The 24,461-nt window shown below is 42.8% G+C and overlaps 1 protein-coding gene across 1 annotated transcript; it reads right to left on the minus strand.

Annotated features, from left to right (window-relative positions):
• Positions 1-474: 474 nt before the first annotated feature.
• Positions 475-3,809, minus strand: FGF23 (fibroblast growth factor 23). The gene is made up of 3 exons (XM_072850509.1): positions 3,587-3,809; positions 1,436-1,539; positions 475-912 (listed from the first exon to the last, which is right to left on the minus strand). Exons 1-3 carry the CDS (start codon positions 3,807-3,809, stop codon positions 475-477), a joined length of 765 nt encoding a protein of 254 aa, XP_072706610.1.
• Between the last annotated feature and the right edge of the window lie 20,652 nt (positions 3,810-24,461).

Consider the following 24,461-nt stretch of genomic DNA (forward strand, 5'->3'; position numbering starts at 1 on the left):
TAGTAATTTTTATATGATAATATAACACACCACCAGTCTTTTTGTCTGCTGTGCTTGCATAGCCAGGGATGGGGTTAGTAAGAGGATTCCCTGACTCTGTTGGAATCTCAGATGCTCCAGGTCTCTTCCCAGTTACATTAGTAAAGTAACATCGGTTTCTCATTTCATTCAAGTGAATTCTTTTTTTCACTGATATGCTTAAGGTGATTTAGACCCCAAAATGTTTGGTTTGTATTTTGCTTTTCAAAAATGTATCTTCTTTCTACGAAAACAGAGCCCCGACTGGAAAATGTCCAACTTGTTTTTTCAATAAACTGTCATCTGTAAGTACAAAATTTGAAATTAAGGATTTTTTTTCCCAATATCTTTCAGGTTTCCAATAGCCATTTTGACATTCAGACTGACTGCGCTAGACAGTTCCTTTTGCTTATTATATTCACCCATGTCTTCAATTTGCAAGTGGCAGGGCCCTGGTTATCTTGTAATATAAAAGCGAGGACTTGCATACCTCCTGGCATCCATCATAGCATGTGGGTCATCTGGGTTGACCACGTCGTTCTGGTTGATTCTCATGGGTTCTCTGGGCATGTGGGGAAAGTCTGCTTGCTGCTGCAACTGAGATCCAAACATGGAGATCTTTCTCTGTGGGACCAGGATCTGGTGAGGATCCATTGGATCGATATCTGCACTTCTAGTATTTCTGTGGGGCTCAGGTGTGTTGAATCGAAACAAAGGGATTTCATTTCTCCTGGACAAAAACTGGGAGTATGGTGGTGGATTCATACCAGGGAAGAAAGCTTGTTTAACTCTGCCTAAGCTAACCAGGAAGTTGTGTTTGGGAGACTGGTACACATCATATCCATTTTCTAGTGTCCTGTGGTTGAACACGCAGTCCTCTTGACTGAAGTAATGCTTAGGGAAAAAAACATGACACCTGTGAGCAGAGGGATTTGGTGAATGACAAGTGCCGATTAAAGACAGAAGAGGGATGAGATCTTGCAGCAGGTGGTTTTCTGATCTGCCAGCTCTGTAACTCAGACAACTCAGGCTTAGTCAAATGTAGATCTGAGATGCATGCCCATGTTTTCAGCAAAGGTATGATAATGATAACATTGTTTTCTTTCAGAAGGCTGCATTGTTTGAGCCACTCCCAACCCACAGCTCTATGCTACAGCAGGAATTCAGACTGGTCCATCACTGGATCTCATTCTTCCCTCATTTACCCAAGTAGGAACTCAGATTATTTTTGTCAGCTCTACAAGTCAATACGATCAAAGAAGAGAGGAAATTTTAACCTAAGTGGCAGGCCCTCAACTCGCTTAAATCTACATCCTCCTGCTGTAGCTATACAGATTTGCCCTAGCTGAGGAAATAGGCACTGCAGTAGCAGACTGCACCTGCCTTTCAGTCTTGACTCTTAGTAAAGGTCACTCACCGAACCAAAAATATTTCCTTTCATGTCCATACATAGGTAGCGTCCACTCTTCACACCTGTGATTATTACTGAGCCAGCACCCTCGGACTTGATCATTAGGGCACCTGTTCAGAAAAACAAAGATGTCAAATCCAGGACTGAGTTCGACACTGCACCATTGCCTTACAGATCCACAGATGCTCTGGCTGGAAGTGTCCTCTGGGGCTCTGAACCAACCTCCCATGTGACCTGGGACTATTGCCCACCGTAGATCAGGTTAGCTGTGTCTTTGTCTGAGTTTTGGAAAGCTCCCAGCATGGAGATGCCACCACCTCTCTGGGTGCCCTGTTCCAGTGCTGCACTAACCCCTTAAAGAAAACTTTTTTTCCCTAACATCCCCTCTGAAGTCCCAAATCACAGTCTGGGGACATTGCCCTTAGTTCTGTCATTGGCCACTACCAAGGGGATTTTGTCTCCCTCATCTTTGTGACTGCCCTGTAGTATTAGATTATCCTTAACCTCCTTTTTGCTATACTAAACAAGCCCGGCTTCCTCAACATTTCCCAATAGGCTGTGCGCAAGGCTCCTGACCATTCTGAAAACCCTCTGCCAGACCAGCTCCAGTTTCTCCACATCCATCTTGAACCGGGGTTGCTATAGTGCTCCAACAGCAGTTCACCGGTGCTGAGTAAAGTGGGAATAACAACTTTCCTTGATCTGCTGACCACAGTAGGTGGTTTGCCTCTCAAAGCGAATGTGCTGTTGACTTATGTTTGACTCAGTGCCTGCTGTAACCCTCAGGTCCTACCCAGGAGGGCTGTACACATCCAGCCTCCTCCCAGCCTGTGCAGCTGCAGAGGGTTATTGCAGCCCTGGTGCAGAACTTTGCAATTCTTGTTTATCTGGCATCTCAGTGGTACTGTGGTGACCTGGCAGAGATTCAGTTACCCTCCTTTTCATGACCTCTTTCATTGTCTGATTTCCACCCTTCCTGCTCCACCATTCCAAATAGTGGTAGATTTGCTTCATGGCAGACATGGGCAAAACATGGTATTTTGCTGGCTGTTCTCTAAAATGTTCCACTGGTTCTTGACCAAAATCCCTAAAATGAATTTTATAAAACCTTTAAATATGCAGGAAGAATAACAACAAGACAGTGCAAGCTTTCCTGCAAGTGTTTCATTACTAATTCCTAAAAAAAAATAAATAGCAGAACTTGATCCTTTTTCTCCTTGATTAAATTGTAACTTTTAAAAACATCCTTTGCTCCTTATATACATATGTAAAAAAATATACTTACATTTTTAATTGAGTGGATGAAGAAGACGCTATGCAGCAATAATAATAAACATGACTTTATGATGCCTAGCTACTTGTGATCTGAGTGCTGCTAACAGAGAAGTACTTTTGAAATGCTATGAAAGAACTCTAAGTCTTAAAAAAAGTCATTTTTCTACTAACTATAGTGTTTGGGCCAGGTATTCAGCAAAGGAAGAAGAATACCTTAGTTTTCCATGAAAATAAACGAAGATGAGACAATTTGAGAACCTTTTAATTACAGTAGGGAATAGTTACTTCTCATGAACCCCAAAGGCTTAACACTTTTTTTAAGACAGTTTGGCCTTTTGTAGTTTCCCCCTTTTTAATTGAACTTTGCATACTCATGTTCTATGCACATTAGAGTTAGTTTTAGTAGTTATCGGCTCTCTACTCCAAAATAAAGATTTTACGGATGCTATCAGTTTTCCACCACTGCTGTGGTGAGTTCCCTCAGTGCAGTTCCTTTGGTGATACTGTCACTGCAATGGGAAGTAGCTATCTGGGGGATGTCATCACCGACCTCTAACAGGAACTTCCACAAGAAGCTGTTGGTAAAATCATGAAGTGAAGGATCATTCAGGTAGTTTTTGCTTTCAGAGTATCACAGGAACCATAGGACTTTACTTCTCTTAGGTGAGGAATGAAATTCTTCATCCACTATATTTCTTTGGAGCAATTTTGTTAATTTGTTAAACAAAAGGAGGATTATAATTATATATGTTTTCCGTCCCATAGCTATACTCCTCTGTCTGCCTGCCTAATGAGAGGAGGGGATTTTTTAGAGGTAATGAGAAAACAAAAGTCTTGTTCTCCTTCCCCTGCTCCCGTGAAGACTGAGGGTAAGCTACTTACTGTAAATGGTTTGGTGAGGAACACCATCAACGTAGCCATCAGCGTTGATTTGGAGATGGAAGCTGTTCCTCTCTGTATCTGTGTAGAGGTGCATCAGGTGATCTCCATTCCCCCAGCTGGGATTCAGCAGCGGAGAGGAATTGGGAAAGGCGAGGGTAGCCTTCAGGCTACAGAGTACCAGCAGCGTGTACCCCAGGCAGCTGTAGGGACTGGTCTGCAGCATGGCTCGCCGTTCCTAGCAGTTGGTCGGTATCTGCAACTTGATACGCCTCTGTGCTTCTCTCTTTCCCTTGGTCGCCTGTGTCTGGGGTGTAAATCCTCAGATAGGTTCCCTTCTTTTCTGCAGAGGCTTATAAAGAGCAGCAAAGTGACATCACACAGGAAAAACTTCTCCACATCCTTGATTTTTGTCAAAGCAACATTTTAAGTGTTCTGAAACCTCAAGGGAAGGATCTCTGGCTAAGGTGCGGGGGGGAAAAATGTAAGGTTTCTAAAGACAGCTCACGAAAGCTAATCATATGTTCAAATGTTATCTACAACCCTGTGACATCTGAAAGCTTCCCACGCCCCTACTGTTAGATCCAGGAAGAGCAATCCACTGCACTGCACTTTTACTGAGGGAATGACCCTTCAGACCTGAATTATCTTTTTTTTTCAGATATGTTTATTCAGATTCCCACCTCCCCTCTCAGTTTCCAAAATACATTCTGGTTTAGTGGAAACATCAAATACTGCTAAAATATTTTGCAAATGTATCAAAAGCTGATATTAGGTTGTCCTGGGCCTGATTTCCCCTTCATTATGGTGTAAGTTTAGCAGTGAGCCTGTTGGGGTGGTATTTGTGTCACTCCACGTAAGCAAAGGAAACTTGATATGAGCACAATCAACTTCAAATAAGCTGTCCCTTTTATTTCTCCTGTTTCATTTTGAGCCACCTAAATAATTTAAAGCTGGCCAAACAGCTGAAAATTACCTGTAAAACACTTAAAAACTGCATGTTTGTTCCTGCATTGCACATGTAGCTGGCAGTCTTTTACAGAGTCATACAGGTTAGCATGGCCAGTAGACCTAGGATCTGAATCAAACCTGAAATCACTCATATTGGCACATTTTTCTTACTTCAGGTACAGCAAGCAAGCTTGGAAGAACTACAAAGGGACAAGACCAAGCTGAAAAGAAATAAATGGACAGCGATGTTAAAAAATGTTCTAAGATACAATACCTGCTTTTCAGTTGTCCTGCCAATGTTCTGTGGCTTTACAAACAAATTTTCTGATTTAAAAGAATATGGTTCAATTTATTGTATGAAAATTCTGTATTAATGGGACACTGTGTATATGGGTAAAACAATGATGATTGATAGGTTATAAAACTAGACTGTGTTAAGGTTTCTTTCAAAAATTAATTCAAAACTGAAAAGAGTACCAAACAATAAATTAATAATTTTTTTAAAGAAACCTGAGGATTTTAATTGTAGCAGTCTTAGGTTCAGTTACAGTATCTAGTTGGACACAGTATGCAAAATTCTTAGTTTCATTAACAAGCTGTGGAGCAGTGCCATCAGCACCAAACATATTATGGATTGATACAACTGTAACCAACTGCAAAAGTTGATCTGATTTTTTTTTTTATTGTTTAAAATTAGCAAAACTCTGCCAAATTCTTCTGTCACACCTGTGTAAATCTAGAGACTTGCGTCACTGTATATACACCTGTGTAAATGACAGCATTTTTTAGCCAAAGTGTAAGGGTCATATCTTAAACTGAGTAGACTGCAAAGCTGTCTTCACTGAGAGGCAATCTTGGCTAGATGTTTTACCAGTTATAACATCTGAAATGCTTTACTTTAATTTAAAAGATAGCTTGGAAGAAAAGGAGGGTTATTTTTTCTTCTCTTTTTTAAAGCGATGTATCTATTTAGTGTTGAAGTATCCACTGATGTTTTTCAATCTGGTACTAAAGCAAATGTTTGGGGGGTTTTGTTGTTGTTTGTTTGTTTTGTTTTTCTTTTGCTCCCTTTCATTAGACTATGATGGAAATGTGGATATGTATACATCAGAAGGAGTTGCAAAAGTTTCTCCAAGAGGCACTTATAGGATAGTGTGTCCTTTTGGAATTTTTTGTGATTCTTTTGTGAATGCATTTTTTCTGGTTTGATATTTCATATTCATCATTAAATTCTTCTGTGCTTGACATTATGCACTGATCTGATCTCTCTCCGGTGTCCTAGCTGCAGAGAAACAGTTCTCAGATGTTTGAAAAATTTGTTCAAACCCCATTTTAGCACATGTCAGTTGTGAGCAGCTGTTTTATTTTTTTATATGTCAAAGAAGCAAAGACTGCTTTCACATGCTTAAACTGCTTGGCATTTTCAAAAGTTTCCCATACGGTCAGCAAAACTCCAGACTTTGCTGAGTTCTGTTTAAGTTGCTGGGCTAAAGCGAATTTATGTAAGGCTCTGCTTGTGAGGATGATAATGCAAATTTTGCCTTTTCATAGACTTTTTTTTGTTTTAAACCTATAAATGCCCACTGTATGTGGTTTTTCTTAACAGTCCATTTCTTTTTTATTTCAGACTGATCCATTTATTCCTTCTGTTGGTATGCCACTTACCTTCTCCTACTCATTCAGCTGTCAATGAAGTAACCAGGTGTACGAAAGCTTGCTTACTTTTTCAGATGTGTCTGTTAGTCTAACAGAAGTGATGACAATCTTTCCTCTCTTGTATTGTCATGCTATTGCATCAGTAGTAACAATATTTCTGCAATTTCTACCACATATGTGGCTATTGCTTTTTTAGACCTCTATATTGTTCTGAGATGTTTGACCAATCGAGACAGCTTTTCTTAGTTCTCAGTAAAGAATTAGCTGCAGAATCTTATAGATTTTCCTTGGTTTAGAGGGAAGAAAAAAATGGAACTGAATTTGAAGACCAAAAACATTTCAGCAAACTCAGAACTGCTGTTCTTCTTTAACTGCTACCTTAGTCCAAATGAATAATTCAGCTAGTGCTGCTAAGTTTTGTTCAAATGTGGAAATAGGTTAATTTCTCCTCTGGAGGAGCCTATGCTTTTAAGCAGATAGGAAGGAAAGTGGGTGCTGTGAAAACAGCAGTGTGAGCACATGTAGAGCTGGAGGCATGCTGGTGGGAAAGGACAGGGCCGACCTATGCCTTAGGACTCAATGTGGACGTTTCTACGGTCAGGATGGCCACATTGCCACATTTTCCACTTCCCATTGCAGGGATGCTACACAGCCAGTGTCAGGTGGCACAGGGCTTTCCTTGGAAGCATCCTGCAAAGGCAGCTGGGAGACAGCCTAGAGGCACCACCGGGTACCACCCGGTCTCTTCTCCCAGGTAACAAGTGATAGGACGAGAGGAAATGGCCTCAGGTTGCGCCAGGGGAGGTTTAGATTGGATATTAGGAAATTTTACTTGACTGAAAGGGTTGCCAAGCACTGGAACAGGGAAGTGGTTGAGTCGCCATCCTTGGAGGTATTTAAAAGACGTGTAGATGTGGTGCTTATGGACATGGTGTAGTGGTGGTCTTGGTAGTGTTAGGTTGACGGTTGGACTCGATGATCTTAAAGGTCTTTTCCAACCTATATGATTCTGTGATTCTGTGATTCATGGTGGATGTCGGGAACCATGGAGGTAAAGTGAGGAAATTCTCACTTCAGAGCAAGGTTTAAAGGAAAAGATGGATAAGATAGATCCCAGCTTGCAGGCTGAAATTTATTTGAGAAAATCATTGGTGCCCTGCCCCTTAGTGGGTCCCATTCCCCTTACTCTCTCTGCCATGCCTTCATCCCAGGCCTGCTCCTGCTGCCTCCTTGCTTCAGATGCAGCACAGGTCTGGCGAAGCCGGTTAATCTGGACGCTCAACTGGGCCAGACGCCTCAACTGTGACACCTGTAATGCTTGTGCCTCGTTGCTATGGGGTGTGCTAGGAGTGCTAGCCCAGGGCACACAGCAAAGGAGACACAAAACGCTGAGTATCTGTAAATGAACATAATAACTTCCTGTGCTGCATGAAGCAAATATTCAGTGGAAAGTTTTGTAATTTATTTGAATATGAACATTTAACTGCAAAGTATACCCAAAACTGTACACAGAAGGAACTGAGTTAGGGTCATGGGATCAGCCTGGGCTCTGACTTTCCCCCATTTTGACTGCTTTGAGTTTCAGCCTTAGGTAATTTTGTGACCAAAACTTACCATTTCAGATTTGTAAAACTCTGATCTCAGAAACTGTATGTCATCCCTTGTCCAGCTGCTAGCAAAGTAACTCCTTTCTTTTATTGCTTATCACTTCAGTCAACTGCAGAGGACTTACAAGGAAAAGGCAAGCTTTTTTACAACAAATTTAAGTTATTACAAGTGATTTGCTCTCAGTTACCTTTTGCAGACCCCTTGAATGTGCTTTATGCACCTTCAAAAATTTGCAGGTTAAAAAAATGAGTTTCATACTCAATATAATGGGGTTGCTTCCAGGAATCTCCTACAAGTAAAAATGCATGTTCCCTCACAGTGCTGGACTACCTTTCATTGTGTAGGAGCACCTGTAGCACTGTTGCTTAACAAAGCATATTGACTTATATTTAAACAGGTGTGTGGCTTGTCCTTTTGCAGAACTCTGGGCTATCTGGTTTTCTGGGATGGCCTCAGGAAGCCTCTTGCTCTCTGCTGTTTCAAAGATCACAAGGGAGTTTGGGTTGACAGATTTGAAACTACCTCTGCTTTTAACAATTTTCTTCATTGCACCTCTTCAAAAAGGTCAGAGAAATCAGGGGCCCTTCTGTCTCCCTCCTCTTCCTTAAAATCACTGTAATAACTGGCTCTGGGACAATCACATCTTCAGTGTTGGAAATACAAGGGTGGAGTGCCTTTCCAGAAGTTATTCTAGGAATAATGACGCACTAAGTCAATGGTATGTACAGTGGACACTCGGTGTGCATGTGTGTGCATGAGCCTTTGCCACAGACTTTACCCGGTGTTGTTAAACACATCCTGAGTGACCTTATTTGGATGTCCCATTCTTGTCACACTGCCCACGACTAAAGAAAACATCCTGGCTAGGTTCACCTACGTGAAACAAATGAGGTAAGCACAGCCCACTGAGTCTGGGACCGCAGCATGTACTAGCAGTTTCTGCAATGTGCTTGCCAAATATATTGTCTTGGGTCTTCTATTTTTTCCCCTCACCCTTTCTCTACATAGTAGACATTTTGGAAATCCATTTCCAATTTCAGAAGTGCTAAGTCACCTGCACAGGCAGCTTAGACAGTGGTATTGCTAGAGTAGCTTCCTCGATGCTGTTCTCTACAGGATGCAGGATGTATGGTCTTCCTGAGAAGTGCCTGTCTTTTCTTCTTGGCACTTCTCTTTCCAGTCACACAGAAGACTGGCATAAGCTTTCAGCTCTGGTTCACAAGTCCAAATGGGGAGGGGAAGGTTTTACCAGTGGCTTTAGAGACTGTGGTCTTTCAAAATTTAATGCAGCAAAGACGGGCAGAAAGAGAAAGCCCCAATATTTCGCTGTATTCTGAGGAGGAGGTAGATAAGAAATCAGACTTCCCTGTCTGTAAATGTCCCAGATGGACATTTGTGATGCTGTTTGTGTTGTTTTGCTCTAACTGAAATGAAGGGCCTCATTCCTCCTCCAGCTGAAATCCTTGGCAGAGCTCCCAGTTAAAGCAGAACCAGTCCCTAAAAGGTTGTGTTTTCTGAACAGAGAGTGTTTCTGTCATTTTAAAGGGTCTGAATTTTCTTAGGTATTGTGGAATAGAGAATGGTTACAATCTGTGCTGAGAGCTGCTGATACCCTCCATTTCCAAAGAGATGCTTCTGGTTTATTGAAATGGAGTCTCCCAGGTGGTGGCACCTGTTCCTCTAGGGCTAGGAAGCCCCTTTCACATGTGGGGACCTGCTTCTCCCACAGCTCAGGTCAGCACCTGGACATGAGCAACCCCATAGATTAGCTGATATGCTTGGTGCTACATAGATGAAGAGATGTACTTGGCCTAGGGTGAGAGAAATGAGAAAAATTGGTGAGGATCTAAGGGTTGGTCCCAGGACAGGAGTCTGTGGGAGGCAAGTCGTCAAGGTGGGAGGTAGAGGTGTGAAGGGGTACACCAAGAAAGTGAAGGAAGAGAGCATGAAGGCAGACCTCTTTTCACATTTGGCTGTGGGACCTGCTGCTCTTTGTACATGGGCAAACTCTGAGGTAATCTGCTTGAAGGATGCAGGTGGCCGAACCAAATGCCCTTTCTCAGTGTCTTGTGGTAGTAAGTTCTCCTGATAATCTGTGGCTTAAAATATGTACATATATTTAAAAACATATATTTTGATCTCTCGGTGTGCAACTTGTAATTTCATATAATATACCATAGAAGTGAAAGAGTTTTAAGTTAATTCTGCTCCTACAGACATACTTGTATCGGCTCTTAGGGTTTTTTTCTCCTCAAAACTAGAAAGCCCAAGTCAACCTGAGTTCTCACATGGAGATCCCTCCGTGCTTTCACTGGGCATCCTTGGATTGTTGGTCCTGCTGCTCAGATCCCAGTCTGAAGACCTTGATTTGCTTCAGTCCACCCTCTATAAAGTAAAATCCACGTCTGACAATAAGAACCTGTAGCACTTCTCCATCCCTCGTTTCACTGCACGACCCTTCTGTCTTCTGTGCATACATCTCCATTGTTTCCTATATTCCCTAATGTGGTATAACTAAATGCTCCTTAACCTATCAGACCTGAGATGAGAAGGACATTAAACATCTGCCAGGTGGCTTTTGCCCAGCAGGTTGACCATGGGTTGGGGCGCAGCTCCTGGGGCGGCAGAGCCAGCAGAGGCCACCCACAGCTGGCAGAGCCCTGGCAGGCATCCCCAGGGGTGAGCAGCAGCTGAACCAGCAGCTGAACCAGCAGCTGAAGTGTCTCGGGAGCCAATGGCACTGAAAGAATCAATAAGATGCTGATTCTTTTTTTTTTTTTAGCCAGTAAGATAACTATAATATCTTCCATTTCATCTGCAGGGGAAGGGAGCAAAAAGATAAAAAGCAGCCTCTGAAAGACTACCCTTGGATACACGCTAGTTTAAAGGTTGACGCTCAGCTGCTTGTGAAGCATTTTGCATACAGCGGCTCTTTGTTGCTTTTCAATTCTGTTCAATTCTTCTTAGTACTGAAAACAAAGTCAGTATAAATAGAAGTGTGCCCTTGAGGAAACCTTTTCCTCTGCCCTTTCTCAGACTTGAAACAGAATCATTTGGGTCCTCAGGTTTGAGGGGAACTTAAATTTCTTGATGCTCTTATCGCATTTAATGTTTTATTATGGCCGCTATATCGACTCCAAACCCTCATAGCCAAACGCTACTGAAATAGTGTTTCTATTGAGCTGGTCAAGGAATTTTTTTTTCTCCTGCACATCAACACACACGAAGTAGAGAACTCAGCTTTATAGATATTTCTTTAGATGTGTGAACTCCTTGTCTCTTGTAAAAACCTGTAGGGGTTGGTGGCACTTAGGTTGGAGTCCAATGTAAAATGTAGTTTGCTAGCATGGCAAACTACTTGCAGTCTTTGAAGGACATTTGGTTTCTCAGCTGCAATGAGTTTACTCTTGAGAAATGCATGCCCTTACACAAGGGGCTAGGAGAGATGGAGATGGCAGCCTTATAAGCAGAAGCAATAGTTCTAAAAGGCACTTTTAAATTTTAATTATAGTTTTCTTATGTTTCCAAATCTGTTTTGGGGAGGAGAAATTCAGTACAGTATTCACAACCCTTAAGTTTTCAACTTTACAGCAATGATATTTGAACTAGACATAAGTGAAGATAATGTCTAGGAAGTCTAATCTCACCAGTCTACCTCCACAGCTTTGCACCTGAATTTTAGTGATTGGAAGTTCTGAAGTTCTGAATTTTTTTCTGAAGAAGAGATGACATTTTAAAAATGAACCTCTCTAGCCTTGGTTTATTTCAGACATAAAGAAACAAAGAACAGCCTTGCAAGATTTAAAAGGTACACTGATATTACAAAAGATTTTGACAAACAGATTTGAAATGCAGCAATAAAGCATTTCTGAGTAGTGTTTGCAAACCAAACAGAGTGACATTAGGTTAATGAGTGGCACTGAAAAAAGAAGGAATTAAAGCTAATAAAGCAGGAGCAGAACAAGCAACATACTTTTTACCTTGGTCAGAAAAAAAAAAAGTGAGTGAAGTGGTTCCCAGTCATCTCCATGGATAGTGCTTCGTTTCAAATGGTCTGCTCTAACAGCCCTCTGTAATGTACAATTTCTGTACAAAACCTGTAGATTAAAATCCATTAAGAACAAGAGTAAGTATCAGTAATTTAGGGCAAAATATGCTATGGTCACAAGTTGAAACAAAGGAAGTTTTGGTTTGAGAGAAGTTAAAAACTCTTCCCAAGAGTGATGGAGCACTTGAGCAGGTGCCCAGAGAGGCTGTAGCGCACAGCCCTGTAGATATTCAAAACTAGAGTGGGCAAGGTCCTGAGTGAGCTGATCTAGCTTGGGAGTTGGTGTTGCTGTTATCCCAGCTTGGACTAGAAACCTCCAGGGGCCCCTTCCCACCTAGATCTTTCTCAGATTCTATGACATTGGGCATGGTAATGTATGCCACTGCATTTATTGACAGTTTTCAATAAACTAATAGGGTAATTTCCCCTTGTTAGGTAGAAGATGAGAATAGACAATAAAATTTGTTCTGACCTAGTTTTAAACTTACTCCAGTCTCTTGGGTTCATGTTTCTCTCGACTGCACTCTGGAAGAAGAGATGGAAAGGCTTAAATTAAAGAAATGAAGAATGGAAAATGCAAAAAGGGAGGGGGGGAATGCAGTGAAACTGTCAAAAGACAAAATATGCAGACAACCTCATCATCAGCCAAGGTCCCTTTTGCTGCGGGGCAGTAATAACATAGCATGTGACTGACATGGTTAGAATTGCTTCAGTACAATTGCATGTGTTGCTCTTTAGCTCTGAGACTCATTTTTAGTGGGATCTCTTTGAAGCTAAAACTTGATTTGAGAAACATTTGCTCTATAAGTTTTAAGAGTAAATTTTTAATCTGAAAACCTAAGCAGTAAATGAAGAAGCCCATGATTGAACCAAGCATTGCTCATGTACCCAGTACTCCTAATGCAAAGAAAGTAGAAAGGATTCCCAAGCTACTGCAAGACTAATATATGATTCTGGACTCCTTTAAAGCAACATGGAGATAAAACTTTGTAAAGGGCAGGACAAGATGAGTAACAGTGACTTCATTTTTTTCACCTAAAACTGTGGTAGCTCAGCTTTGCTCAGAAGCTGGGATCTGTTTGTTGAGGTATTTCTGTGATGGGGCACCTGGAGCACATAGACAAGGAATGATTAGATTGGATAGAAATCTGGCAAAGATATGTCTCAAACTCTGCCCCTGATTCAGGTTTTCCATCACAGAATGGCTTTTCAGGTAGATTCACAGCTACAATATTTCTTCATGTATTGCAGTGACAATAGTTCTTCATGTTGCCTTCTTAGCCTGTCATGCTGCTGGCAAGGAGGAACTTGAGTGACACATTATGACCTGGATGCACAGGTTCATCAGCTGCTGGGACACTGATCCTGCACCTGGGCCCTACTGATCTTTGGCCATTTTCACAGCTGGCACAGCTGGTGTCATGCCAGGACTGGTTGGGAAATGCATTATGTTTCAAAGACAACAAGCAGGCTGTTTTTATCATCTTTATTGAAGTTTTGGACTCTCATCAAACTGCTCAGTTTTCCAAAAACAAAGATTTGCTGGCTGACTTTTTTTTTTTAAACTTAGAAATGCAACCTAACACTTTTTTTTAAATTAAAAAAAATCTTCTTTATTATCCTTTCCATAATCCTAATGGACCTTCTTACATCCCAGAGGCTGGCTAGCCCACCTGCCTAGCCTGAACATGACTATGTCTCTTTGACATTGATGTCACTTCAAGACCCTTTGCTCCATGGTTCATTCATCCCTCTGTCTCCTCTTCTGGGGAAAGAATGGAAATTAATTCAAATTAACACCTTCATGACAGCTGATGACCAGCTCAACATAAACTGACATTGTGAAAATGCAAACATACATAAGAAATTTCATACCGAAGAAATTTCAGTCACCCTAGTGGCTCGTAGCTCTGCATGTTGATTGTTATAGGGGTGTAGAAAATAAATCCTATTTGATATTATCCTTGTCTTCTTTTGAAATCTGCAAGTTTCTCTTTAAAATCTGCAACGCAATATCTACAGATTTGCTTAAGATTTACAGAATGTGGCACCCATACATGCCCCATACATGTCCCCTTCCCTTTCCCACATTTTCTATTGCTCTAGTCGTTGCCCTTGTGAAGCGTTGCTTTCTGGTGAGCTGGCATGGAAGGGCTGCAGCTTATCTGTCTAGATTCTGAAATCTGCCCTGTGCTACAGTTTGTCCATCAGTGGTATACCCAGTTCTGCTGACCTGCCTACCCAGGTAGTGTGTCTTGTTTGAAGTACCGTATTCTTTCTCCTCCTGTGCTTGCTTCTAGGCCCTTAGGAATACTGAGGACCCAGATATGCAGCCTCAACAAGAAAATCAGTTCATGCATCCATCTCCTATTGCATTACACTGTAAGGTGGCTGAAAGTAGGCTGACTGACTGTTTTATTTTGGGAAAACTCTTTGTTTTATGTAAAGGTTCCTATTTCCCAGTATTGCTATTAGTCTAGCACTGGGATTTAGTGCTTTTACATAGGGTTAGCTACATGGTTATATTAAACTGCAGAAGTACTTAACATATTTTCACTAAGGGACTGTGGATCAAACCAGGCAACATCATGAGGTTAGAGTCAAATAAGTTGCTTGTGATACTTGCTGTTTTCATCAGCTCATCCTGAGGTCTGAACAGCTGGCTGCACAGAGGTATTGCCAAGAGTCAAGGTAGGGTAAGGATTTGTCATGTGTCCACTGCTTTGCAGTAACGGCTTGTGTTTTGACCCTGTGGTAAATATAAGCTAGCTTGTCCCTCACTGGTTAACTGAGGTAGTTAAAGTGCTATTGAAAAACATGATGATCTCACTGAATGACACCTGTGCTGGTTATCATAACTACCTTCCTTATGTTTTAGCAGCAGATCTATTGCCTCTTCAATAAAGGGGAAGATTTGTGTTGGCACAGTGAGCCCTGGGCCCAGGTCACAGACAGAGTAACCCCAGGAAAAAAAACAGGCTCCAATCACCTGGAATGACTCAGGATGGATCAGTTCTCATAACAACTATTTAAGAAAAAATTGGATGCTCTTCTCCAGACAGCCCTGAAACAAATATAATTGCAAATAATTCTGTTGGTTTATACGTTATCGCTAATGATTTCTCATTTGATGTAAGTCAGTATGGTCACATTGTCCTTGGAGGAGCTATTCTAGTGCTGAGAGGTCTGGTCCATGAAATCAAAAGCACACAATAAAATTGTGAATTGTAAACAGTTAATTTAGGGGACAGAAATTTAGTCCTGATGGAGGCATTTTGGTCCACACCCTGTAACAAAAAATAACCAACAATAATATGCATGCATGCAACACAGGATTGAATAATATGTTCACATCTCATGATCCAAGGACACAGCTTGTTCAGCTCCTCTGGACTTATTGGCCCCTTGGATTTTGGCCAAACACTTTTCAGCAGACTACAGCTTCCAAAACAAACATGCTTTTGGGTTGAGCTGGATGCACATCTTGGCTGGAGAGAAAAAAGAAATCTCCGCTTGAGGCTGCATACTTGGTTGTTTGTTTTTAGCATTTTTTTTCCAGTGACAGCTATTTCATCAGCCAGGATTGGTCACTGCAGTTAACTGTAATTCCAGTTTGCATTATATATATTAAACCTAGAGATTCCCACATTGTTTGTCTTAGCCTCAGTCTCCCCCTCAGTTACCCAACAGCTGGAAGAGATTCTTACTTCCTCCTTCACTCTTGCCTTCTGACAAGGAAACCAAATGTCCTCTTGGCTTCTGCTGAGTCATTTGTGATTCCAAATGTGAGGTGCAAGAGCTTGCAGTTGGGTCATTTTTCCAAGGAACAAAGTAAACTGTAGTTAAATACCTGGGACCTAATTCTGTCCTCCATTGCTTAAACAGATGCAGAGCAGGGTGGCTTCAGTAAATGCCAAAAGTAAAATAAAAAAAAACAATGCAAAAGAGATTTGGAGATATTTCCTTTTATGAGCATATCTTAAGTTACATGGCCAAGACTGACCAGCACTCTGAAGTCACTGAGACATCTTTTGATCATGGCCTGCAAATGTCTATCAAAGATGCTGAATATCCTCTGCTTTCCTTAGCAACAGTGAGAATGGAATTGAGCATTGCTAAGCTCCATAGGGACCGGATTGTTTCACAACAGTTTAATTTGTTTGCAAATGACTTTATGAAATCCAGACAACCACCTCACTCCATTGTCATGCTCTTACTCAAAACTGTCTTAAATGAATGTCTGGCAGTTCCCTTGAGAGGCTGGAGGGGGAATCCCCGGGTTATAGACTTTCTGCCTTTGCCACTCCTTACCCTCTGAGACTCCTTAGTGTAAGAAAGACTATCAATGCAACCATTAAAAAAACAATGGCATATTGGGTTGCATTAGCAAAAGCATAGCCAACAGATCGAAGGCAGTGTTTATTTCCCTTTTGTGAGGCTACATCTGACACTGTGTCTAGTTTTGAGCTCCGCGTTGCAAGAGAGATGTTAACAAGCTGGAGCCAGTCCAGAGAAGAGCCACTAAGATGTGTGCAGACTGCAGTACATGATATATGAGGAGAAGCTGTTGGAGCAGGGTTTGTTCAGCCTGGAGAAGACAAGGGGGTAAATCTGGCTGCAGTTTCACTACATGAAAGGCAACATACAGAAGATGGAAGTGATATTATTAGGATGTGAAAAATACATTGCTGAGGTATTTGTCCACTCTCTATTTATCAGAGGTGTCCCAATCCAGTACATGTGGCTAACTTAGTTTTCTGCACTGCTGGTTTTGGAGCATTCCCTGCATACAAGACACAGTGCATTGTCCACAGTCACATAAGAAGCCTGTGGCCGGGCTGAGAACTGAGCCTGTGACTCCCAAATACCAGTCCAGCACCCTGTAAACTGTTCCCAGCTGCCTCTCCAATTACAGACCCCCAGCGTGAACCTGTTCCCACAGGTGTCTTACTCCTCCAGGTCCAGAATCAGAAAGGTTGTACAGAACTGTGAACATTCATGCTAACCTCTCTCTAATATTGCCAGTTTCTGGAGAAACATGTTGTTCATCTCCAGAGTTATGGTGATGTCTCTCAATCCAGGAGGTCCCAGGTGAGGCTGGTCAGGGCCATTAGGGCCAATTAAGGCCAAGCTTAAGGGCTTGGTGCTGCGGGGATGGCAGGGCCCAGGGGAAGGCTGGTCCCTTGGGAGGGCTTGTAGGGCTGGGGCCCTGCATGGCCAGAGAGCAGCTCCATGGTGCTCACCCCAGGGCTCAGGAAGGCCTGAGCTCACCCTCGGGGAGCAGTGTGGGGGGCCGGGGGATCCTGTGGCCCACAGCTCTCCTGCTGTGGCCCGCAGGGGCAGAGGTCTGGCCTGGCCGGCCTCCCTAGGCCGCGGGGTGCTCGGGCAGACAGGCCCCCAGCTCAGCAAGGAGGGCTATGGCACCATGACCGCTATTCGGATAGTGCCTGCTCTGCAGTGCATTCATTTTGCAGTCAGATGATTTTTTTCATAGACATAGGAATTAGAAAAAAAATCTGTCTGGTGCCTTCATTGGTGTTTTTGTCAGGCACTGATTTTTGTCTTGCCTGTCTTCTCTTTTTTTCTTTTCTTCCCTCTGCGTTCTCCAGTCCCATCTCGTGGATGTTTTTCTGGGGCATCCTCTTCTCTCTCTTTCCAAAAAGAAACACTGCTTTAGCATACCCTGCTTTGTTACTGCTGACCCTGCCTGTGCTATTAAGCAGCTCTGATGTCCTCACTTGGCTCTGTCCCGATCCAGGCTGTTTTAAATAAGACCAGGCCCCGGAGGCACCTTTGGTCGAGGTTCTTGGCCTGGCCTTCTGCAAGGCTGAGTTTAGCTGACATAAAAGTTGGGCCCAGCTCTCACTTTTGCTTTGGTTTCTCATCATGGTTCCTAAAAGACAGGCTTTCCAGAGGTGCTGGAGACCCTGTGATGTCCATGCTGCACTCTCCTCCGTGCAACACCAAGTTTCAATAGGGAGGAAAGGACCAGGAGGCAATTAGGTCCTCAGGTCCCTGTGAGATTTCAACATTGCATCCCAACCCCTTCTTCTACTCCTAGGATCAGCGTTGGGATCCTGTGCAGGAACTCAGAGACTGGACTGGAGACTCAGACTAAATGCACTGGCCAAGCCTGAACCTGCTTCCTACCTTCCTTATAGCAGCATAAATGTCAGGTGACATTTATGTACATAATGTATAGGCTGGCCCTTTGGTCTCAGACTGTGTCAGCCTGTTACTTCCCAGTAGATTCTCTTAAAGAAAAATGTATTAACACTAAGATGTCTCACATATCTATCGTTTAAACTAGAGAGAAATGTTTTATTTTCCTACAACACAGAAAATAAGCACCTATTAAATGAATCTTGATGTTTTCTGCCATAAACTTTCTTGATCTAAAAGACATGGGTGAAAACTTCTGAAAAGCAAAATGTTTTCACTTATCACTTTTCCAATGTACCCGTTTGCATGTTCTAAGGAAAGTAAACAACTTATCTGAAAGGTTTTATTTATTTATTTATTTATTTTTACTGAATGGAAAGCCTATTTTTTTCCTTTGAGGAAAGCTCTGGCTACATTTTCTCATGAAACTCTAGTACAGTAGCTGCTACTGTTCTAGAAAAACTGTGCTAGTTCAGTAGTTGATGGAGAAGTGGCTACAGCATTTGTATGATGCTCTATATTTTGCTGGTGAAGTAAATCACTGTTCAGTAAATTTCTTAGCGATATGCTTGTTTCTAAGGGTGTGAGTGAGCTCTCCTGTGTTTTTTTTTCTTCTATATTTCTTTTTCCCCCGAGTTATCGTTTCTGCAGGTGGCACACTGCCCCCTGGCAGTCAGAGCACCGGCATCTTCGCCGGGGCTCCTGGTCCTGCAAAGAGCATCTCTGGTAGTTGATGAACTGGACACTGTAACATTTGTGGTCACTTATGGTCCTACACCACTATTTGTAATAATGTACTCAGTGAGCTAATGGGAAAAAAGGGATTTCTTAACATGCTTTAAAATTGCTCTATTCAGTATAATTTGGAAAAGGCTGCTGCTTTCTGCTTTCCCACTCAAGGTGCTCCATGCTGCTAAACAGTATTTCCTGCCACAGGTGTCATGAGGAATAGCAGGGGGATTTAATGAACCTTGTCATTTTATGTCATAGAACAACAGAATAGTTTGGGTCAGAAGGGACCTTTAAAGGTCATCTAGTCCAACCCCTGTGCAATGAGCAGGGACATCTTCAACTAGATCAGGTTGCTCAGCGCCCCGTCCAGCCTGACCTTGAATGTTTCCAGGGATGGGGCATCTACCACCTCTCTGGGCAACCTGTTCCAGTGTTTCACCACCCTCATTGTAAAAAATTTCTTCCTTATATCTAGTCCGAATCTACCTTCTTTTAGTTTAAAACCATTACCCCTTGTCCTATCGCAACAGGACCAACTAAAAAGTCTGTCCCCATCTTTCTTACAGGCCCCCTTTAAGTATTGAAAGGCTGCAATAAGGTCTCCCTGCAGCCTTCTCTTCTCCAGGCTGAACAACCCCAACTGTCTCAGCTTTTCCTCATAGGACAGGTATTCCACCCTTCTGATCATTTTTGTGGCCCTCCCTCTGGACCCGCTCCAACAGGCCCATGTCTATGTCCTTCAAGGCGTTCTGTGTGGCACTGCCTTTGATGCCTAGGCTCAGGTTTTATGTTTGCAAAAAACCTGGCAAATCTTCAGGTCAGAAAATCTGGAGTAAAAGCAGAGTAGTTTTCATGATCAATTTACCTGCCCAGTGTTATGAAAAGTTGCTCATCAAGAAGATACCTGAATCCTAAATACTGTGTTCTGTGGCTTCCCTGTTAAAATTGTGACTTTCCTGTGCAAGGCTGCAACTAACACACTGAGGGACCTGAAGCCTATATCCAGTCACAGCCATGAGGTGGTAGCCTCCTTTCCCCCTTGTGCCCAGGCCCATGGTACAGAACCCATGCTTGGTCTCTGACATCTAGCTGCTAAATAACAAAATAGCCACCAGAGGGCAATAATAATAACAGCCAATAAAAAATTGCAGTAATCAGCCTCAGGAGGTCAGACTCTTTCTACCTGCCTCTAGCACCGTAGGCATTAGGTGGCATTCAGATTTCAGAATAGCACTGCTGCCGCCCTTTTCCCTGAAAGTGGTCTGGGGTTGTGCTGAAGCCATGCAATTCATGTACCTGTGTCTTCTCCCAAATCTTGTGTACCTACAGCGGAGGTAGGTTGCATCCGTGATTGTCAGAAAGCCTTTTTTTAATGTTTTTTTCCTTTCCCTTTAGGGGACTGAATCATCCTTCAGATGATTTCTGGAGCTATTTCTGTTGGTAGGGATGAGTTCCAGTAGGAAGCACATTTTCTGCTCGGTGTGCAGGACAGATGCGACTTGTGTCAAGGCCCGCTAGGAAGATGCCATCAGCTCTTAGACTGCCTTCCAGCAAAGCGCAAGCTGTGCTGGTGACCCCTTTGAGACATCTATCTGTGATTGACCCCTTTTGAGTTGCTATCCAGAGTTTCATCCAGAGCTTGATGAATCATGAGGCTATCACAGGGGGTCTTGGAGGGGGTGGATAGAGGGGATTCTTCCTGATACAACCTCCCCTAGCTTTGAAGCTGGTCCTGCATTGAGCTAGAGGTTGGATTCAAGCCCTCCAGCAGTCCCTTCCCGTGTAAATATCTCTGATTCCATGACCAGGATGTTCCCAGGGCAACACCTATTTAGCCCTTAACTTTCTTTGAGTAAAAAGTGTTTCCTGCTCTTTCATACATATCTACATTTATTTATTTATTTATTTAATCTTGTTACCATTGCTGAGCAGTTTTTGCTGGCTTCAAGAAGGTGTAGTGCTGCCCGCTTTCACCTGTGCTCCTCACAATGTAACCTCCAGCCAGCTCAGGGCTGGCACGTCTATCAGGAGCTATTGACAACCCAGGCTCATCGAGCTAACGAAGACAGCACCTGCTGCCTCATATAGATGATGGGTCATCAGAGAAGCCAGAGCCTAAGTGGACAGATTATGGGTCTCTGCCAATGGCTTCAGGCCAGGGGACACAGAGGGCAGCATGACTTGGGGGAGGGGGGAGAGAAGGGACATGCTGGGATACTCCTGCTCCACTCTGGAGCAGTTATATTTGCGGTGACAGGTCAGACAAAAAGACTTGGGAGGAAAGAAGAGACTAGAGGAACAGAATTAGTGCAGGGAGCTAGGAGAGGTGCCTTTTTAAGCCATTCAACTGATTTTTTTGTTTAAATTGCATTTGCCCTTGTCTATTAAAGCTTCTCCTTCCCTGACAAGCATCCCACAGCTTGTCCAGGGTGAGCAGCGGGGAGTTGCTGAGGCAGGAACCCAAGTCGAAGTGGTAAGGAAAAGGATAAGGTTACCGTGTAACAGGTGTACCTGTAGAAACAGGTACATCATTAAGTTTCAAATTACCTGGGAGGAAGCAGAAAATGACGTAAACCAAGCAAAGTTCAGCCAGAATTTTTCCTGCTCTTCATAGAGGTGTGGGGCTTAGCCACCATCTCGTGTTCCCCAAATTCCCTGAAGATTTTTCATCGCCTGAGATGAGAGCACAGAGTGGGAAGGGAGCATGGGAACCAACTGTTCCTCCCAAGGCACCTGGGCACTCGCCTAGGTGTGTCTGGCCAGCATCACCTTTCAAAGGGCAAACCGCGATACAGAGAGAAGAAACTAGCCTGTGTCTGAGGGGGTATCTTGTGAGCTGGCCACGTGTAGCCAGCCTCTGCAGATGAGTCCTTACCAGATCATTTATGTTTCTGTTTTGCTGGGGCTAGGTTGGTTTACATCAGCTGCCGGTTTGTCCTGTTGTTTCCAGTCACTGTGTGTGGGCTGTGTATCTTCTCCCGTTCCCACTTCTGCCTACAGTGACTGGCCTTCAGAGCTGTAAACAAGGCACTTCTATAGCAGGCAGAAGCATTGCTTAATCCACCAGTGAAAAGTAGTCCTCCCTCAGGTGAAATGTGGCACATATGCAGAGCTACGATACGCAAGAATTTATGATGACTTGTAAGCAAAGGGAGTTATTACAGGGGAGCATAGGCAGCCAAAATGCAAATGCAGAGAATGGCGTTTAGCCAGCATGGTGGTGCTGATGTTCTTATGCTCCTGAGAAGGGCTGCCAGCAATCAGAGCTTTGGAGACGTGTTCACTCTGCAATATCATGCTGGTATGGATTAAACAGCGCAGTTGAACAAAAAAGCAGGTGGCAGATTCCCAGGTATTGGTTTCTAATACCTTAGTCTGTGTCCCCAGACTGGGAGAGGTCTGTAATCATTTAACTAACTGAAGGACTGATTAAATGACAACTTGGGAGTGGAGAAAGGGAGAGCAAAACTTACCAAATCACTGAAATGTAACAGTGTTTCCAAAATACCCAACTTTGAGGCATAGTGAGGCAAAAACCTTCAGACATGGCTGCAGGAATCTGCTCTCCCATGTTAGTCCCAGGCAAGAAGAAAATGCCATTAAAAAATAAAAGCCTTTCTTATTTAATGAAGTAAGGGATATGTATGGGCAGTTACACACTGAAGAGCACTAGCAACAGGAGAGCAGCACTAGAACCTCCCCAGGTAAAAAGTATTTGAATTCAGACAGGTGACTATGACAGCTCATCTTTAATCAGACTGTACTTTTATTTTCCTTCTCTTCTGTGAAACTCCCAGATTCTCTACAAGAAGCACGACTCTTTTATGACTTCCCAGGCAAGAAGTCTGAAGAACACAAAAGTCTACCACAATTTTAAGTGTACCAATACGTCCTCTGGTTCTAGAGGTAAATAAGAACTCTGTGTGTGTGTGAGAGAGAGATTTAATATAGCAGCTCTGAAGCAAGGAAAAAAACAAATGTTAAGAGGGATTTGGAGTCAAAACACTACCAAAAATGTATAAAAGTTTATTTCATGAATACATTAAACTATTGTGCGCAGCACATACATATAAAAATAGAAGCAATTTCACAAACAATTGATTGGACAGTTCTGTGTTTCTTGCAAATTTACAGTCTCAATTGTGAGTCCATATTGAGTCAGAATATGAGGTATATTTTAGTGAAAAAAAAAATAATGTGAGAACTTTGGCACCATTTTACTGTGCAAAATAAAATCTTGGAATTGAAATAGTTAGTGAGGTATACAAGAATTACTCTGCTTTTCCACTGTGTGTGTCTGCATCTCTTCATGTTTGGGGAAAATTAGATTATTTAAGAACATGATTCAGTTCCAGTCAAGACTGTTTTCTAACGGAGGTGGCTTAAGTCTTAAATTATTATGGGGTTTGCCTGTGGAAGAAGAAACCTCGAAAATAGGTATCAACTTCACAGGAGAATCCCATGTGCAAAATATGAGCAAGACAGGCTGGTGGGGAGCATTAACAGCTATGCTTTCAAAGCTTGTAGCCCATTTCATGACGCTGCATTAATGCACACTGAGATGAGATATGCTTTGAAAGGGACCTCTACAAGAACTCTCAATAATAGGTTTCTAATTTGGCCCTGATTTGGGAAACTCCTTTACTTTCATGAGTTTTCTTTACATAGTCACAAAGCCACGGAACTATTCCTTCGAAGAAAGTTTTGCTTGAGAGTTTGCCAGCCTATGCCCATATTCTCTCCATAGCCTCCATACGATGTACGTTCACCTTACAAATGGTTTGGTTTTTTTTTCCTCTGTGCCAGCTCAACAGATTTATCCTGAGGTGTGTAAAATGAGTGGTGGTCTTCCTAAATCCTCTTTCTCCCATGCAGGTGATAATGGCCTGAGGAGGAGGAGGTGGAATTTAGCTAATCAAGCATTAGGCAGAACAGGATCAGGCCATTTCCCAGGCAAGTTGCGTAACTTCTTGAACACTGCCACAGTGCATTCTGCTACTGTGAGCTGCCCCTAGACTGCTTGCACATCTGCAGCAATGTGTCAACACATGCCTTAACTCCTCTCTTGAAAGTAGCCATGCATTCATTTAAGAAGCACCTCTGTCGAAGTATCGTATCCAACTACTCTAAAACTCGCCTCAGTACTGCACTATTTGTGCTGGAGGGGTTTCCTGCCACAGGTATCACTGCTGACAATGGCATCTTTCATCGTCACTTCTGACAATGACGTGATTCACTCTCATATTAGTCAGGATTCTTGGCACTGGGGGACCTTTTTTGATTTCAATGTTGACTTCAATGTTGATCTGGCTGGCATTGATATGTAATAAGGAAAAAGCAGTGGCGTGAAGAGTAACTCAGCAGAGTGACTGGTGAGGCTTTCCGAATGCCCACCAAAACTGCATCCGCAAGGGTCTGCAGTTCTTAAGAACAAGCTCAGCCCAGCAGGCTGTGTCCAAACAGACTTCTTGTGATTTGGTGTACAGTTTGTTCTCGCTGTTGACCAGTATGTGCAAAATGGAGTCAGTGAGTCTGATTGTCACCTTTTATGCCAGCTATCCCATTATTTATCAGTACTGGCAACAATAAATTAGTGTAGACTGCACTGGTTTAAGAGGGAACAGACTTCATCCTATCCTAAGGACACTGGTTTAAGCTGTAATCAGAAACAAACTTGTGTGTCAGCATTCGAACTATGGTTTCTTTTACATCCATGTACTC

This window comes from Ciconia boyciana, chromosome 1, assembly GCF_034638445.1.
Source record: "Ciconia boyciana chromosome 1, ASM3463844v1, whole genome shotgun sequence".
Classification (NCBI taxonomy): Eukaryota; Metazoa; Chordata; class Aves; order Ciconiiformes; family Ciconiidae; genus Ciconia; species Ciconia boyciana.